The sequence below is a fragment of the Pleurodeles waltl genome, chromosome 5 (genome assembly GCF_031143425.1).
Source record: "Pleurodeles waltl isolate 20211129_DDA chromosome 5, aPleWal1.hap1.20221129, whole genome shotgun sequence".
NCBI classification, from domain to species: domain Eukaryota; kingdom Metazoa; phylum Chordata; class Amphibia; order Caudata; family Salamandridae; genus Pleurodeles; species Pleurodeles waltl.
The window spans coordinates 816,181,433-816,200,960 of record NC_090444.1 but is presented as its reverse complement, the minus strand read 5'-3'; the positions used below and the strand labels follow the sequence as shown (position 1 = coordinate 816,200,960).

Below are 19,528 nucleotides of genomic sequence, written 5' to 3'. Positions count from 1 at the left end.
TTCCCTCATGAAGGCAGGTTCGCAAAAGAAAGTTGCCTCTCGATTTCTTGTTGCCTCATATTTAGGCACCAGTCTGTTCATAGTCGAGAATCTCTAGGGACACTAAGTGTCATTTCTTCATGTTATTATACGAAAGACACATCACATTTTAAATAGGAAAAGGCATGTAACAAGGTGTACATCCCTCCTGACTTAATTCCTCTGCTTACACTGAATTCCTCTGCTTACACTGACACATAGGGTCCCCGTTCAGTTTGCATAATTTGCAGTGTATTCTCTCCAGAATGGTAAAGTAAAAAAAATGGTAGACACAGCAGTGTGCCGGGGTGGTTTAAAAACAACTGAGGGGAAGTGGGGGGAACAGGCAGGGAAAGGGACAGCAGAGATATGCACTCTTAACCCCTTCTGCGCCCAGGAAGCAATGGTTACGTCCTGAGGCACAGTGCTTGTGTGCCCAGGACGTAACCATTACGTCCTGGGCACAGCGCTCCCTCTGTGGGGTTCCCCCCCAACCCCCCCCCCCCAAGGCAGGGATGGAAGGGGAAGCCCTTCCACCCCTACCCCCGGCCCCCCTCTGTGACGTCAGCGGACTATCACAGAGGCCTCCTCCCATCGCGCTGGAAGCTCAGCTTCCACCACGATCGGAAGAGAAATGCAAAGCATTTCTCTTCCGATCACGTGGAGGAGGCCGGAGAGGCTTCAAAGGGAAGGAAAGGAATTTGCAAGCAATCCGGCTGCTAAAACGCCCACTAGACACCAGGGATATATATATATTTTTTTACAGGAAATTGGCATGAGGGAGTGACCCCTTAGGCAAGGGTCGCTCCCGGGGGGCATTTTTTTTTTAAGGCCTTTTCTGCCCCCCGTGGGCAGATCGGCCTATTAGGCACCGGGGATTTTTGTTGTTGTTGTTGTGTAAGAGGTGGGGAGCGACCCCTTAGGCAAGGGTCGCTCCCCTATGGGGCAAATTGTATTTAGGCCATTTCTGCCCCCCCTTGGGGGCAGATTGGCCGATTTTAGGTCAATCTGCCCCAAAAGGGGCAGAAACCACTAGGCACCAGGGATTATTTTTTTTGCGCCAATGTCACGCAAGTGTAGTAACCCCGTAGGCAAGGGTGTGCGGGGGCGGGGAATTTATTTTAGGCCATTTCTGCCCCCCGGGGGCAGATCGACCTATTGTTATTAGGCCGATCTGCCCCCAGGGGGGGCAGAAACCTCAGGGCGCAAGGGCTAATTTTTTTTTAGTGTTTTTTTTTTTTTTTTAGAGATGGGGACCGACCCATTAGACAAGGGTCGCTCCCCTGGGGGGCAAATTGTATTTAGACCATTTCTGCCCCTCTTGGGGGCAGATCGGCCGATTTTAGGTCAATCTGCCCCCAAGGGGGGCAGAAACAACTAGGCACCGGGGATCTTTTTTTTTTGCGCCAATGTCACGCAAGGGGAGCAACCCCATAGGCAAGGGTTGCTCCCCTGGGGGGTTGGGGGCAAATTTATTTTAGGCCATTTCTACCTTTTCTACCACCCCCCCGGGGGGCAGATCAGCCTATTGTTATTAGGCCGATCGAAAGCAAATTTTCCTTTTGTGTTTTTTTTTTTTTTTTTTTTTTTTTTTTTTTTAGAGATGGGGAGCGACCCATTAGGCAAGAGTCGCTCCCCTGGGGGGCAAATTGTATTTAGACCATTTCTGCCTCCCTTGGGGGCAGATCGGCCGATTTTTGTTAGGCCAATCTGCCCCCATGGGGGAAGAAACCACTTTGGCACCAGGGATTGGTGTGTGTGATTGCGTGTGTATTCTTTAGGGGGGCAGCCCCTTGGGTAAGGGTCGCTCCCCATGGGGGCACATTACTGTTGGCCATATCTGCCCCCCATTGGGGGCACATGGGCCTATTTTTGGAAGGCCCATCTGCCCGCAAGGGGGGGCAGAAAGCCCACCAGAGGCCAGGGAAGTTTTTTTTTCCCAAAAATAAGAGGGTGTGGTTATGGCCATACCCCCACCCCAAATAAATGGGGCCAAAGTTGTTCTGCCCACCAGTGGGCAGATGGGGCAATTACCCCTGATCCACACCCCAGGGGGGGCAGTAAGTCTACTAGATGCCAGGGAATTTTTAAAAAAACAAAAAATATTGGCTACCAACCAGTATGGGCCTGGTTACGCCCCCACCTCAACCAGTCTTCAGCTCTCCCCCGCCCTCTAAAATATCTTATCCCACAGCAAGCTAGAAGACATTTGATTCTTTTGGGTTTTAGTTTTACATTTGGGCCATGAGAACTTGGCTTACTCTCAAAATCGTCCCACTTGGAATGGTGAGGGCTGCACTTTATGGACTTTGGGACGCTGCCATGTAGAAAAATCCACAAGACCTAGACACATTTGAAAACTAAACATCTGGGTGATTCCAGGGCGGTGTGTTTCACATGAACCCCGCACCATTTTTGTACCCACAATCCCCTGCAAACCTCCAACTTTGCTGGAAATTACAAATTTTTCCCACGTTTTTGTGATGGAACCTTCCGGAATCTGCAGGAATCCGCAAAATTCCTACCACCCAGCATTGTCTCATCTATATCGATAAAAATTCTGCTGCACTTGTCAGCCTAAAAATGTTTTTTTTCGCAAACTGGCATTTTGGACCCCCTTTGTTCCCCCTCAATATCAAAATGTTTTTGGCTCTTCCTTCCCTGTCACAAGCACTTGGCCCACCTACACAAATGAGGTATCATTTTTACCGGGAAACTGAGGGGAACATTGGGTGGTATGAAATGTATCCCAGTGCGGTGATCCCACACAGAAATGTTGGAAAATCTTGATTTTTATTAGCTAAATTTGAGGTTTGCTGAGGATTCTGGGTAAGAAAACATTGGGGAATCCACGTAAGTCACACCTCACTGGACTCCCTCAGGTGTCTAGTTTTCAGAAATGTCTGGGTTTGGTAGGTTTCCCTATAAGGCTGCTGAGCCCAGGACCAAAAACACAGATGCCCCCCTGCAAAAACAGGTAGTTTTGTATTTGATAATTTTGATGTGTCCAGATAGTGTTTTGGGGCATTTCCTTTTGTGGGCGCTAGGCCTACCCACACAAGGGAGGTACCATTTTTATCGGGAGACTTGGGGGAATGCTGGGTGGAAGGAAATTTGTGGCTCCTCTCAAATTCCAGAACTTTCTGTCACCGAAATGAGAGGAAAAAGTGTTTTTTTGGTCAAATTTTGAGGTTTGCAAAGGATTCTGGGTAACAGAACCTGGTCAGAGCCCCACAAGTCACCCCATCATGGATTCCTCTAGGTGTCTATTTTTAAAAAAGGTGCTGGTTTGCTAGGTTTCCCCAGGTGCCGGCTGAGCTAGAGGCCAAAATCCACAGGTAGGCAACTTTGTACAAAAAACACCTCTGTTTTCAGTGAAAAAATGTGATGTGTCCACGTTGTGTTCTGAGCCATTTCCTTTCGTGGGCGCTAGGCCTATCCACACAAGTGAGGTACCATTTTTATCGGGAGACTTGGGGGAACACAGAATAGCAATTGCCCCTTGTCTTTCTCTACATTTTTTCCTTCCAAATGTAAGGCAGTGTGTAAAAAAGACGTCTATTTGAGAAATGCCCTGTAATTCACATGCTAATATGGGCACCCAGAATTCAGAGATGTGCAAATAACCACTACTTCTCGACACCTTATCTTGTGGCCATTTTGGAAATACAAAGGTTTTCTTGATACCTATTTTTCACTCTTTATATTTCAGCAAATGAATTGCTGTATACCCGGTATAGAATAAAAACCCATTGCAAGGTGCAGCTCATTTAATGGCTCTGGGTACCTAGAGTTCTTGATGAACCTACAAGCCCTATATATCCCCGCAACCAGAAGAGTCCAGCTGACGTAACGGTATATTGCTTTCAAAAATCTGATATCGCAGGAAAAAGTTACAGAGTAAAACGTGGAGAAAAATGGCTGTTTTTTTCACCTCAATTTCAAATTTTTTTTTTATTTCAGCTGTTATTTTCCATAGGAAACCCTTGTAAGATGTACACAAATGACCCCTTGCTGAATTCAGAATTTTGTCTACTTTTCAGAAATGTTTAGCTATCTGGGATCCAGCATTGGTTTCTCACCCATTTTGGTCACTAACTGGAAGGAGGTTGAAAGCACAAAGAATAGTAAAAATGGGGCATTCCCAGTAAAATGTCAAAATTGTATTGAAAAATTGGGTTTTCCAATTCAAGTCTGCCTGTTCCTGAAAGCTGGGAAGATGGTGATCTTGCCACCACAAACCCTTTGTTGATGCCATTTTCAGGGAAAAAACCACAAGCTGCCTTATGCAGCCCTTTTTTCCCATTTTTTTGAAAAAAACTAAAATTTCACTGTATTTTGGCTAATTTCTTGGTCTCCTTCAGGGGAACCCACAAAGTCTGGGTACCTCTAGAATCCCTAGGATGGTGGGAAAAAAAGGACGCAAATTTGGCATGGGTTGCTTATGTGAACAAAAAGTTATGAGGGCCTAAGCGCGAACTGCCCCAAATAGCCAAAAAAAGGCTCGGCACAGGAGGGGGAAAAAGGCCTGGCAGCGAAGGGGTTAAGAGAACACATCCAAAAGTAACAAAGGAGTCTGCGGAAAGGCATTAGTCACAGGAAGCAGTACTTGGTCCAAGCTCCACTGCAGGGACCAAAGACTGAAGCCCATGAGGAAGCCAGAGATGAAGTAGAGGCACTGACCAATAGGAAGCAAATAAACAAAAGTGATGTGGGAGCCAATCAATGGTAAGTAAAGGTAATAATGGGTGGACTCTGTGCCTCTTTTAATATGTTTTCCTTTAGAAGAGATTGTTCAAGAACTGGCAGGAGGAACCTAAAAAAACAAGACGTTAGTTTGAACGGTTTGAATTACAAAACACTAGATTTAGTATGTATGTATGTATGTATATATATATATATGGAAAATGTCACTTACCCAGTGTACATCTGTTCGTGGCATGAGACGCTGCAAATTCACATGCTGTGCATTATCCTGCCATCTAGTGTTGGGCTCGGAGTGTTACAAGTTGTTTTTCTTCGAAGAAGTCTTTTCGAGTCACGAGACCAAGGGACTCCTCCCTTTCGGCTCCATTGCGCACGGGCGTCGACTCCATCTTAGATTGTTTTCCCCCAGAGGGTGAGGTAGGAGTTGTGTATATAGTAAAAGTGCCCATGCAATGGAGTGAGTATGTATGTACATAATGTGTTAAAAAAAATAGTATATATTTACAAATTTACAAATGTACAAGTTTCAACAACTTATAACGGCTACAGGCTGCCGGGGAGGCGGGAGGGCGCATGTGAATCTGCAGCGTCTCATGCCACAAACAGATGTACACTGGGTAAGTGACATTTTCCGTACGATGGCATGTGTAGCTGCAGATACACGTGCTGTGCATAGACTAGTAAGCAGCTATCTCCCCAAAAGCAGTGGCTTAGCCTGTAGGAGTTGAAGTTGTTTGAAATAATGTTCGTAATACAAGCCTGTCCTACTGTGGCTTGTTGTGTCATTAACACATCTACACAGTAATGTTTTGTGAATGTATGAGGCGTAGACCATGTGGCTGCCTTACAGATTTCTGTCATAGGTATATTTCCTAGAAAGGCCATTGTGGCACCTTTCTTCCTAGTGGAGTGCGCCTTTGGCAGTAACAGGAAGGAATCTCTTTTTGCTTTAATATAGCAGGTCTGAATACATTTCACTATCTATCTGGCAATGCCTTGTTTGGATATTGGATTTCCTGCATGTGGTTTTTGGAAAGGCTACAAACAATTGTTTTGTTTTGCGAAACTGTTTTGTTCTATCAATATAATACATTAGTGCTCTTTTAATGTCTAAATTATGTAAGGCTCTTTCAGCTACTGAGTCTGGTTGTGGGAAAAAGACTGGGAGTTCCACTGTTTGGTTTAGGTGGAAGGGTGATATAACTTTTGGTAAGAAATTGGGATTTGTACGGAGAACCACTTTATGTTTGTGTATTTGTATAAAGGGTTCTTGTATAGTAAATGCTTGTATTTCACCTACTCTTCTAAGAGATGTGATAGCTATTAGGAAGGCTACTTTCCAGGTTAAGTATTGCATCTCATAAGAGTGCATGGGTTCAAATGGTGGCCCCATGAGTCATGTTAATACAATATTGTGGTTCCACAATGGAACTGGTGGTGTTCTTGGGGGTATGATTCTTTTTAAACCCTCCATAAATGCTTTGATGACTGGGATTCTAAAGAGTGATGTTGAATGTGTAATCTGCAGATAGGCAGATATTGCTGTGAGATGTATTTTAATGGAAGAAAAAGATAGATTAGATTTTTGTAAGTGTAATAAGTAGCTTACCATGTTTTTTGCGGAAGCATGTAGTGGTTGAATTTGATTATTATGGCAGTAATAGACAAATCTTTTCCATTTATTTGCGTAACAATGTCTTGTAGTTGGTTTTCTAGCTTGTTTAATGACCTCTATACATTCTTGTGTAAGGTCTAAATGCCCAAATTCTAAGACTTCAGGAGCCAGATTGCTAGATTGAGCGATGCTGGATTTGGGTGTCTGATCTGTTGTTGGTGTTGAGTTAACAGATCTGGTCTGTTTGGTATTTTTATATGAGGTACTACTGACAGATCTAGTAGTGTTGTATACCATGGTTGGCGAGCCCAGGTTGGTGCTATTAGTATTAGTTTGAGTTTGTTTTGACTCAATTTGTTTACCAGATACAGAAGGAGTGGGAGAGGGGGGAAAAGCGTAAGCAAATATCCCTGACCAACTCATCCATAACGCATTTCCCTTGGAGTGAGGGTGTGGATACATGGACACAAATTTTGGGCATTTTGTGTTTTCTTTTGTTGCAAATAGGTCCATTTGTGGTGTTCCCCAGCTTCGAAAGTAAGTTTTTAGTATCTGGGGATGAATTTCCCATTCGTGTGTTTGTTGGTGATCTCGACTGAGATTGTCGGCTAACTGGTTTTGAATTCCTGGGATGTACTGTGCTATTAGGCAAATGTGATTGTGAATCGCCCAATGCCGAATCTTTTGTGCTAAGAGACACAGTTGTGATGAGTGTGTCCCTCCCTGTTTGTTTAGGTAATACATTGTTGTCATGTTGTCTGTTTTGACAAGAATGTGTTTGTGGGCTATTAGCGGTTGAAATGCTTTCAATGCTAGAAACACCGCTAACAGCTATAAATGGTTTATATGCTATTGCTTTGTTGAACGTCCCATTGTCCCTGTATGCTGTGCTGGTTGAGATGTGCTCCCCACCCTATCATGGAAGCATCTGTTGTGATCACGTATTGAGGCACTGGGTCTTGGAATGGCCGCCCTTGGTTTAAATTTATAGGATTCCACCATTGAAGCGAGGAGTGTGTTTAGCGGTCTATCAACACTAGATTTTGAAGTTGACCCTGTGCTTGTGTCCATTGGGTTGCTAGGCACTGTTGTAAGGGCCGCATGTGTAGTCTTGCATTTGGGACAATGGCTATGCATGAAGACATCATGCCTAGGCTTTCATTACAAACCTCACTTGATAGTGTTGGTTTGGGTGCATGTTTAGTATTACATTTCGGAAGGCTTGTACTCTTTGTGGACTTGGAGTAGCAATCCCTTTTTGTGTGTTGATTGTTGCTCCTAGGTATTGTTGTATTTGACACGGATGTAGATGTGATTTTTGGTAGTTTATAGAGAACCCTAACTTGTGAAGGGTTTCTATGATGTAGTTTGTGTGTAGAAGACACTGTTGCTGAGTGCTGGTTTTTATTAACCAATCGTTCAAGTAAGGGACTACATGCATGTGCTGTCTTCTGATGTGAGCAGCTACTACTGCAAGACATTTTGTGAATACCCTTGGGGCTGTTGTGATGCCGAATGGTAGCACTTTGAATTGGTAATGCACACCTTGGATTACGAACCTCAAGTATTTCCTGTGGGAAGGATGTATGTGTATGTGGAAATAAGCATCTTTGAGATCTAATGTTGACATGTAGTTCTGTTGTTTGAGCAAGGGAATCACGTCTTGGAGTGTTACCATGTGAAAATGATCTGATTTGATGTAATGATTTAGTGTTCTGAGGTCTAATATGGGTCTCAGTGTTTTGTCCTTTTTTGGAATTAGGAAATACAGGGAGTAAACACCTGTTCCTTTTTGATGGTTGGGTACTAGTTCTATTGCTTCCCTTTGTAACAATGCTTGGACTTCTAGTTGTGACAGATCTAGGTGTTGTTTGGACATGCTGTTTGCTCTTGGAGGCACATCTGGTGGCAAATGTAGGAATTCTATGCAATAACCATGTTGGATAATGGCCAGGACCCACGCGTCCGCAGTTATGTGTTCCCAGTTTTGGTAATAATCTGTGAGCCTCCCCCCCACTGGTGTTGGGGGTTTGTGACGTTGGAGTCACTGTTTAGCTTGTGGGGTTTTTGGGCTTTGGAATTTCCCTCTTGTTTTAGGGAACTGTCCACCCCTATATTGTCCCCGAAAACCTCCTCTCTGATATTGGCCCTGGTATGTGGGCCTGACTTGTGAGGTGGAAGGCTCTGTGGTCTGACCCGAAACCCCCCCTCTAAAGTGCGGCTTCCTAAAAGTGCCTCTGCTCTGTGGGGAGTAGAGCGCGCCCATGGCTTTGGCCGTGTCAGTGTCTTTCTTCAGTTTGTCTATCGCTGTATCCACCTGCGGCCCGAACAATTGTTGTCCGTTGAAAGGCATATTCTGCACAGCCTGCTGGATTTCTGGCTTAAATACGGAGGTGCGTAGCCACGCGTGTCTCCGAATGGTTACCGCCGTGTTTACTGTCCTGGCCGCCGTGTATGCTGAGTCCATAGCCAACCTTATTTGGTTGTTGGAGATAGTTTGGCCCTCATCGACAACCTGTTGGGCACGTTTCAGGAACTCGTTGGGAAGGTGTTGAATGAAATGTTGCATTTCGTCCCAATGTGCCCAGTCGTATCTGGCCAGTAGAGCTTGCGAATTGGTGATTCGCCATTGATTGGCTGCCTGTGCTGCCACCCTTTTGCCTGCTGCATCGAATTTCCGACTTTTTGTCGGGTGGTGGTGCGCCTCCAGAAGTTTGTGAGTTTGCCCTTTTCCGGGCTGCTCCTACTACCACCGAATCAGGAGTTAAGTGTTGTGTAATGTACACAGGGTCCGTAGGGGGAGGTTTATATTTCTTCTCCACCCTAGGTGGGATGTCTCTGCTCTTGACAGGGTCTTGAAACACCCGTTTGGCGTGTTTTAACATGCCTGGTAACATTGGCAAAGTTTGGTATTGGCTGTGCATAGATGACAGGGTACTGAACAAGAAGTCATCTTCTATGGGCTCTGCATGCCATGCTACGTTATGAAAAGTAGCTGCCCTGGAAACCACCTGCATGTAAGCAGTACTGTCCTCCGGTGGTGATGGCCTTGCCGGGTAGCAATCCGGACTATTATCTGAGACCGGTGCATCACACAAATCCCATGCATCGGGGTCATCTTGGGGGTGTTGCTACTGGGGACAGATGTGGCGAGTGCGGTGGCGATGGCTGTGGAGAAAACTGTGGTGTTGTTTTTTCTTTAGCCACTTTTGCTTTTGGCTGCATTTCCGCCTCATGGAATGCGAGCTTCCGCTTCATCTTTATTGGAGGAAGAGTTCTGATTTTCCCTGTGTCTTTTGGTATATGGAGTCTCCTCTGGGTATGGTCTGGCTCTCCCATGCCCAGTTCTTGTTCAAACCTGTGGCCTTGTAATTATGAGGAAAGGCCCTGTTCGTCTGTATAAGAGCTGTGTTTCAGCTCCGAGGCTGCATGTTTCGGTACCGAAACCTTTTCGGCAGTCTTTTTTGGTTCCGAGGAAACCTTTTTGGCCTTCGGGGTGCCGATCTCTCGGTGTCGAGTCTGGTCGGAGACGGTATCTCGGTGCCGAATCTGTTCAGAGCCGGTATCTCGACACGAGTCGATGTCTTCGGCTGCTGGGAGGCCTTTTTTGGTGCCGATGTTTGGTCACCGTATTTTCGGGTAAAGCCATGGCCTGTTGGCAGTGGCGTCCCCTGGGCCTTCATGATTTTCGAGTGAGTTTTTGCCAGGGCTGGTTTACTCACAGTTTGTTGCCTCGTCGGCTGCTCACTCTCGGGCTCGTCCGAGTCCGAATCTGGAATGGTGAATGTCTCCTCTTCTTCGACGTCGGGGTGTCCGGCCGGTGTCGACGCCATTTGAAGTCTTCGAGCTCTACGATCACGCAGTGTCTTCTTGGATCGAAATGCCCGACAGGCCTCGCACGTATCCTCTTTGTGTTCGGGACACACACACAGATTACAGACCAAGTGTTGGTCTGTATAAGGATACTTAGCGTGGCAGTTGGGGCAGAAGCGGAAGGGGATCCGTTCCATGAGCCATGAAGATGGACGCGGTCGGGCCGACCAGGCCCCGCCGAGGAGCGGAAGCCCCGAAGGGCTGCCGGAGCTCTTCTTTCTTCGGTGTCGATGTGCTAGCACTAACCCGGTACCGAGCGCAAACAATACCATCAAATTTTCCGATTGATAACTATCTTTTCCGAACCGAAACATGGAGCAAAGAGGAACACGTCCGAACCCGATGGCGGAAAGAAAACAATCTAAGATGGAGTCGACGCCCATGCGCAATGGAGCCGAAAGGGAGGAGGCCCTCGGTCTCGTGACTTGAAAAGACTTCTTCGAAGAAAAACAACTTGTAACACTCCGAACCCAACACTAGATGGCAGGATAATGCACAGCATGTGTATCTGCAGCTACACATGCCATCGAACATATATATATATCTTTCCATTTACAAACATCCAAACCCGACAGCAGAAAGAAAACAATCTGACAAAGAAGTTGATGCCCATGCACACTATCACCGAGAGGAGGAGTCACTCGATCCTGTGACTCGAAAAAAAGACTTCTTTGAAGAAAAACAACTTGTAACAATCCAAGCCCAACATCAGATATCGGAAGAGCTATGCATAGCATGTGCATATGCAGCAGTACATGCCACGAACAGATGTACACTGGGTAAGTGACATTTTCTGTTCAATGGCATGTGTAGCTGCAGATACACATGCTATGCATATACTACAAAGCAGTTAGTCCTCCCAAAAAAGTGGTGGCTAGCCTGTAGGATTGAAGTTGTTTGAAATATTGTTCTTAAGACAGCTTGGCCTACATTGGCTTGTTGCTGTGAAAACACATCAACATAGTAGTTTTTGTAAATGTATGAGGAGTTGACCATGTGGTTGCTTTACATATATCAACCATTGGTATGTTCCTTAAGAATGCCATTGACGCACCTTTCTTTTTTGTAGAATGTGCTCTAGGAGTGATCAAAAGTTGTCTTTTTGCTTTAATGTAGCATGTTTGCATGAATCAAACAATCCATCTTGCTAAACCTTGTTATGAGATACGATTGCCTTTATTGCCTTTATGTGGTTGTTGGAAAGCAACGAAAAGTTGTTTTGTTTTCCTAAAATCTTTGGTTCTGTCTACATAGTACATAAGAGCTCTTTTGAGATCTAGGGTATGAAGAGCTCTTTCTGCCAAAGAGTCTGGCTGTGGAAAGAAGACTGGCAATTCCACTGTTTGGTTAATGTGAAAAGGAGATACTACTTTTGGTAGAAATTTAGGTACAACTTTATGTTTGTGCGCTTGGAAAAAAGGTTCCTCAAGAGTGAGGCTTATATTTCACTAACTCTTCTTAAAGAAGTAATAGTTACAAGGAAAGTGACCTTCCATGTTAAGTACTGAATGTGACAAGAGTACATGGGTTCAAAAGGTGGTCCCAGGAGTCTGGTAAGTACGATATTTAAATTCCACTATGGAACAGGTTGTGGTCTAGGTGGAATAATGTGTTTTAATCCTTGAATGAAGGCTTTAATAACAGGTTTTTTGAACAGAAAAGTAAGTTGAATACTCTGTTAGTATGCAGATATTGCAGCGAGATGTATTTTGATGGATCAGAAAGCCAAATTTGACTTTTGCAAATGAAGTAAATAACATACAATATCTTGTATGGATGCCGTAAGTGGGTCAGTGTTTTTAGATAGACAGTAGTATACAAATCTTTTCCACTTGTTTGCGTAGCATTGTCTAGGTTTACGTGCTTATTTAATTACTTCCATAAATTCTGGTGGAAGTTTTAGGTAACCAAATTCTAGGACTTCAGAAGCCAAATCGCTAGATTGAGAGATTTTGATGCCTGATTTGGCCTTTCTTCTTGGTTAAAATCTGGTCTGTTTGGGAGTTTGGAATGGGGTACTACAGACAAATCTTGAAGTGTTGTGTACCAATGCTGGCGTGCCCATATTGGTGCTATTAGAATCATGGTGAGTGATGTTTGATGCAGTTTGCTGACCAGAAAGGGAAGGAGTGGGAGAGGGGGAAAAGCGATAGCAAATATCCCTGACCAACTGATCCATAGAGCATTGCCCTTGGATAGAGGATGTGGGTGTCTGAAGGCAAAGTTTAGGCATTTTGCATTTTCGCTTGTTGCGGATAGGCTTATCTCTGGTATTCCCCACTTTTGAAACTACTTTTGAAGTACTTAGGAGTTAATCTCCCATTTGTGTGTGTGTTGGTGATTTCTGCTTAGGAGATCTGCCAGCTGACTGTCTATCCCTGGAATGTATTGTGCTAATAGATGAATGTGATTGTGAATTGCCCATTTCCGTATTGTTTGGGCTAGCATGGACAGCTGAGATGAGTGTGTCCCACCCTATTTGTTGAGGTAATACATGGTTGCCATGTTGTCTGTTTTTAAGAGAACAGTCTTCTGTTTGAGAAGAGGTTGAAACGCTTTTAGAGCAAGAATTACAGCTAATAGTTCTAGGTGGGTTATATGAAGCTGTTTCTGTTGTGCATTCTATTGCCCTTGAATGGTCTGAGTGTTGAGGTGAGCGCCCCAACCAATCATTGATGCATCTGTTCTGATTATTGTCTGAGGCACAGGGTCTTTGAATGACCTCCCCTTCATTAGATTGTTGCGATTCCACCATTGAAGGGACATATGGGTTTGGCAGTCTATCAACACTAGGTCCTGAAGTTGACTGTGTGTCTGAGACCGTTGTTATGAGAGGCACTGTTGTGAGAGCCTTATGTTTAGTCTTGCATGAGGAAATACGGCTATGCAAGATGCCCTCATTCATAGGATCCTCATGATAAACTTTACAGTATATTGTTGATTTTGCTGTATGTGCGGTATGAGATTTTGGAAAGTTTGTATCCTTTGTGTATTTGGATAAGCTAGGGCTATTTAGGATAGCACCTAAATAAGGTTGTTCTTGTGCTGGTTGAAGATGTGATTTTTGATAATTGAGTGAAACCTAGGGTGTGTAAGGTTTCTATCACATAACGAGTGTGTTGTTGGCATTGTGTAAAATTGCTTGATTTTATTAGCCAGTCGTCTAGATATGGAAAGACGTGGATGTGTTGTCTTCTTAAGTAGGCTGCTACTACTGCTAGACATTTTATGAACGCTCTTCGAGCTGTTGTTATGCCGAATGGCAACACTTTGAACTGGTAATGTTTTCCTGCTATGACCAACCTGAGGTATTTTCTGTGAGCTGGATAGATGGGTATGTGGAAATACACATCTTTGAGGTTTAGAGCAGTCATGTAATCTTGTTTTTGTAGCAGTGGAATGACATCTTGCAGAGTTACCATGTGAAAATCTTCTGACAGGATGTACAGATTGAGGGGCCTGAGGTCCAAGGTGGGCCTGAGAGTGCTGTCTTTTTTGGGAATGAAGAAGTATAGTGAGTATACTCTTGTTCCTTGTTGAGAATATGGAACAAAATTCTATTGCTTGTTTTAATAGTATCGATCATACCTCCTGCTGCAACAGAACAGTGTGTTCATGGGGACAACCTGTGGTATCTTGGTGGACTGTTTGGAGGGGTGGAGATTAATTCTAGGCAATAGCCATTGCGGATAATTGATAGTACCCAATTGTCTGTGGTGATATTTTGCCAATGAGAATGGAATTGCTATAGTCTTCCCCCCCACCGGAGAAGCGTGGAGTGGAAGGGTGGGAAGGAAGTCACTGTTTAGGTTCTGTTGTGGTTTGCTTTGAGGTTTGAAATTGACCTCTGCTCCTGAAATACTGTGTTCTACAGGACGTTCTAAACCCCCCCTCTCTGTTATTGGGTTTGTTGTCCTTGTTTTGTTTGGGAGGTGGAAGCCTCAGAAGATTGTGGTTTAAACCCTCCTCTAAAGTGTGGTCTGCAAAAGGAGCCTCTATATGGTGTAGTGTATAAAGCCCCCATTGCTTTTGCAGTATCTGAGTCCTTCCTCAGTTTTTAAATAGTAGTGTCTACTTCTGGACCAAATAGCTGTTTCTTGTCAAAAGGCATATTAAGTATTGCCTGTTGAATTTCTGGTTTAAAACCAGAGGAGTGTAGCCATGCATGTCTTCCAAATGTGATGGTCGTATTGACACTCCTTGCAGCTGTATCAGCAGCATCCAGGGCAGATCTTATCTGGTTATTGCTGATAGCTTGTCCCTCTTCTACCACCTGTTGTGCTCTTTTTTATGCTCCTTTGGGAGATGCTGTATAAGATCTTGCAGTTCGTCCCAATGGACCCTGTCATATCTGGCTAGAAGTGCCTGAGAATTGGCAATTCTCCATTGGTTTGCTGCTTGTGTGGCAACTCTTTTCCCAGCTGCATCAAATTTTCTACTTTCTTTATCAGGAGGAGGTGTATCTCCTGATAACTGGCTGTTTGCCCTTTTCCTTGCCGCACTGACTACTACGGAGTCTGGAGGGACCTGATGAGTGATATAGTCTGGATCAGTAGGAGCAGGATTATACTTTTTATCGATTCTAGGGGTGATGATCCCAACTTTGACAAGCTAATTAAAAATGTGGTCCGCGTGTTTAACTATTCCTGGTAACATTGGGAGACACTGGTATTTGGAATGAGTAGAAATTAAATAAAGTCTTCTTCCAGGGGTTCCGAATGCATAACCACTTCATGATAAGCTGCTGCCTTAGATATTTCTTGGGTGTAGGCAGTGGTGTCTTCTGGAGGAGAAGGTTTAGATGGGTAAAGGTCTGGATCCTTGTCCGGGATAGGATCAGGGTCATAGAGATCCCATGGTTCAACTGTATGTCCATGTGAGTATAATGAATGTGTTGGAGAAGGCAATGGTGTTGGACTATTTTGAGGTGAAAAAGAAAGCTGTGGAGAGTGAGAAGGAGACGTATGGAGAGGTGCTGGTTTCTCTTTTTGTTTCTGCACTTTTGCTGGTGGGTGAACAGAGTCTAACTCATCTTGGAAAGCCAGCTTTCTTTTGGTTTTTAAAGGAGGTGCAGTGATGATCCATCCTGTCTCCTTATGTATAATGATTCTCGATTGTCTCTCATCCATAACCTCTAGTATTGGTTCAACCTCAGTCTCTTCTTCAGAAGTCTTATGAGATTCCATCATGGGCTTTGAGATTTGTTTTAATTTCCTCGCAAGTCCCTGTTCCTCTGTATATGAGGATTTTTTTCAGCTCCGAAGTGTGTATCTTTTTCGGTCCTGAAAAAGTAGTTGGATGTCTCAGCTCTGAAACCGATTACCGAATTTTCGACTCCGAGGAACGGGGTCTTTTACTGGAGTCTGAAGTGGAGGTTTTAATTCATTTACTCGACTGCGAGGTGAACAGTGGAGTGGCCTTTTTCGGCGCTGACCCCTAAAGTCGGTCACCAACAGTCTTTTTTCGGGCCGAACCAAGGCCTTCCGGCAGTGGTGTACCCAAGGCCTCCGAATGCTTTTTCTGCAAGGGTGTAGGGGCAGACATAATCACAAGCTGGCCAGCTATGATGGGTCTGTCGTCTTCAGATTCCTGTTTGGAGTCTGTCTCAGATGGAGACTGCTGTCTGCACCTGATCTTCCTCCATGACGTCGAGATATTTGGTGCTTTTCGACGCCATTTCGGGTCTTCGGGCTCTGCGATCTCTCAGGGTCTTCTTTGTTCGAAATGATCGACAGGCCTCACAATCTTCCTCCAGAAGGTCTGGAGAAAGGCACACATTACAAACCAGGTGTTGGTCTGTATAGGGGTACTTCACGTGGCACCAGTGCAGAATCAGAATGGAGTCCGATCCATTAGGTTTTCAATGCCGTAGGCCCGAAAAGGCCAGAGTTGGGTGTTTGAGTGCCCAAAGGGAGAGATGAAGGTTTCGACAGTGCTACCCGTTCGATGCTAGATGGGAAACGCGATCGAAATACTGAAGAATAAGTAGGTTTTCTAAAGTTTTGCCGAATCGAAATCTCGGAGCAAGAGGAAACACATCCGAACCTGACCGCAGAAAGAAAACAATCTAACAATGGAGTCGATGCCCATGCACACTGTAACCGAGAGGAGTCACCACTCGATCCTGTGACTCCGAAAAGACATCTTCGAAGAATAACAACTTGAAACACTCCGAGCCCAACACTAGATGTCAGATGAGCTATGCTTAGCATGTGTATCTGCAGCCACACATGCCATCAAACATATATATATATATATATATATATATATATATATATCTTTCTATTTACAAAAGTCTTTCCCTTGGCTCTAATGTTTTGACAGGAGCTCATCAAGTAAGAAAAATATGAAATTGTGATTCTCATAATGCCTTTATTTTTTTCAGTCCCAAAACAATATATAAAATATGGAGGAACAACTCATTCAGTTGATACATTCCCTCTCAATTTTCAAATCAGAGCATTAGTATAGAGTAAACCAAACTGTTGAAATTACCTTTATACAGATTTGTTTTGGGGGAGGAGGGGGTTTGGGGTGAATTAAACAATCATAATGTGCAAACAAAGGCATTCAGTGTCAGGGAATCGGCTAAGATTGACAAATTGGGTCTTTTAGATGAAATCACTGCACAAATCCTTTCCAGAGTTACAGGAAGGAGGCCTACTAAGGGAGAATGTTCACATATTTATGTTACCGCATAAAGCCAGATAAGGGGGTCTGCTCAGAAAGAATGCTGATGATCTGCATTGGTCACTCATGCAAATCCACATTTTTGGACTGAAAAGAGAGTAAAGCGTTAAAAAAGACATAGATGATTCTGATTATGTCAAAATTATTGCTAGAGGGCACTTAAGTAGGAGGCTGATCAAGGGCTTCTGGAACAGAATAAATGTAAAGAATGTTGCTATTTCTCCATACAAAGATGGGAGCAAATTAAAACAGTTTGGTTGAAATATTAAACTATATAAACAATAAATAAGACAAGGAGGAAAATCATAGTGAATGGAAAAAAAGTGGGTTCACTGTCAATGCTGGGGCAGAAGACAATCTCTCCCAAAAAGTTTGACATTTTTATGGCTCCTTAATATTAGAAGGCTGGGATCCAGTGTTAATCAGTACCGCAGAGCGTGGGTGTTGAATTGTTGAGGCTGTACCTCAGGTCAGAGATAAACATCATGCAACATGCTTATACTGTGCTAGCTCTAGTCAATGCAACAGTCTACAAGGGAATGAAAACACTTCCCCCACCACACCTCAAAGAAATGGATAGTGTGACCTATATAGACAAAGTGATGCGCACATAGAGTGGTTGTCTGTTATCATAGAAAATGAAGCTGTTGATAAAAAATTTTTTTTTTAATAAAACAAGACCAATTTGTGTCTCTGTGGACATGGTCAAACATTGATGTCAGGGAAGAGTCCCAATCGCCAAAAAGATTACTGCAGGGAGTGCTTCGCTGGATTTAGAGCCGACTCTTATTTAACACTGATTCTGGATTATGTATAAGCACAGAAAGTTCTGCATTTAGTATGTTGTTTGTAGTGCTACAGGATAAAACCAGCTACTGATATTTTTCAGAAATAGATAATGGAATGAAGCACAACGGGTATTTTCACAGGTACCTAAAAAATACAAAGTTAGTAATAACTTGTTCTTATATACATATTTGCTACCAAAGATTTGTCACTGGCGAGGAAGAAGGGCTGAGTTTGCTTCACGGAGAACAAAAACTGTGACCTTTTATTGGCATATAGTTAGTAGGGAGCACTTGGCACTCTAAGCCACTATAGCTAAGTGGCACGAGGTATGCAATTCTAGACCACTGGACTCCGTGTACCTATGGACTCATCCTACACCTCATTAACAGAGACTGTCTATCGAGACTTTGCATAGTTGTGAAACACAAGTCAAGGTTATGTCACCAGTAGGTTACAATTAAATAGCACAAAACAGTCTGAGAAAGGTAAACTCCGGCTGAGAAATTATTTTACTAGCTTTGTGACATCCTGTTGAAATGCTTCCACATACCTGATAGGAGCACCCTTCGCCTGTGCTGGTCTCAAAAGCACTGTAATTGTGGTAGCAGTTTCATTTAGAGATGCGTCCACTCCTTCATAATCTGGTAACGTGGGAGCTTTTGAAATAAAGATGAGAAAAAAATGACTTGTGGAAATGTAAATTGCTTTAATAAGAACAACGCATACATTCGATTAACACTTGCATGTAAATGAAAGCAAAATAAAACTAAACAAACAATTAGTAGATATTGGACAAGGTAAGAAAATGGGTATAATGTGAGTTTTTTACATGGGCTCTACTGACACTGAGAAGGTGTTGTTAATTAAATTCCAAGGGGCTACGAGGTAATCCGCCAGCAAAGGATAAATCACAGAAAAATAATAAACTAAGGCCTTCATTATGTGTGGTCTCTTAATTCCAATGGGGTTTGTAACAGAAGTTAGCACCCCACCAGATTTTTCAGATATGTTGTTTCCCCCACTAAGTTACTGATACCCCGGAACCAGCAATTTAAATTGTGAAGAACATCTATGCCATTTTACAGCGCACTTGTAAAGAGTGCCCACGTTTTCTACTATTTTGTACTCTTTTTATATGGCAATTATGCCAAGCACTACTGAATGGCACAAACCAACCAGGGCAGGAATTCGGAAAACGTGAGCAAGCAAGATTGCAAGACGCGAGGATCCTCTGCTACCATGCTGGTGGTGGTCCATCCTTCGCCGCCCACCCACCCACTGCTGCTTGCTAACACCCGTTGCTGTAAATGCTGCTGCAAACTGCTGAAAAAAGTAATTACTGCCATTACTGAGCACCGAGGATGGATCAGTTACATTGTACATGATGGCCACGTTCCCCGTTAAGGAACCTGAAGCCATATTGTGGCATGGAAAAGAGAGCACACCCCAGCCTGCAGGATATCTTGCTTGTTTCCTAATTTAAACCTCCACCATTGGTGCTTGAAACTGGGAGGATAGTGAGCCGGTCCAGTACAATTTAACTAATGCTGCAAGGCCCATTGTAGGGACTACATCTAACCAGAGAAGCACTGAAGTTAGTGTTGTATGTTCTGGGGAGTGTAGTACTGGAACTACCACGTTTCAAATGTCTTTGTCTGATCTCGCCCACACAGCCCATCATAAGAAAGAAGGGGCAAAAAAATCACCAGCAAACATTGTCAAAATCACAATTAAAGCCTCAATTATTTCTAACCTCAAAATACTGGCCTAGTTAATACCATAACAAACTACTACAATTGTAGTAATACCAATATTGGCTCTTCTTATACGTGATCC

General features: G+C 43.8%; 1 protein-coding gene across 8 annotated transcripts in view; it reads right to left on the bottom strand.

Moving 5' to 3' along the window:
* PTPRK (protein tyrosine phosphatase receptor type K) overlaps positions 1 to 19,528 on the bottom strand; it is a 1,183,996-nt gene that overhangs the window by 333,866 nt on the left and 830,602 nt on the right. For all 8 annotated transcript variants that reach the window (XM_069234833.1, XM_069234830.1, XM_069234832.1 and 5 more), the window contains exon 11: positions 18,243 to 18,348. In XM_069234833.1, the coding sequence (XP_069090934.1) occupies positions 18,243 to 18,348 (106 nt within the window). The remainder of the gene's footprint in view (positions 1 to 18,242; positions 18,349 to 19,528) is intronic.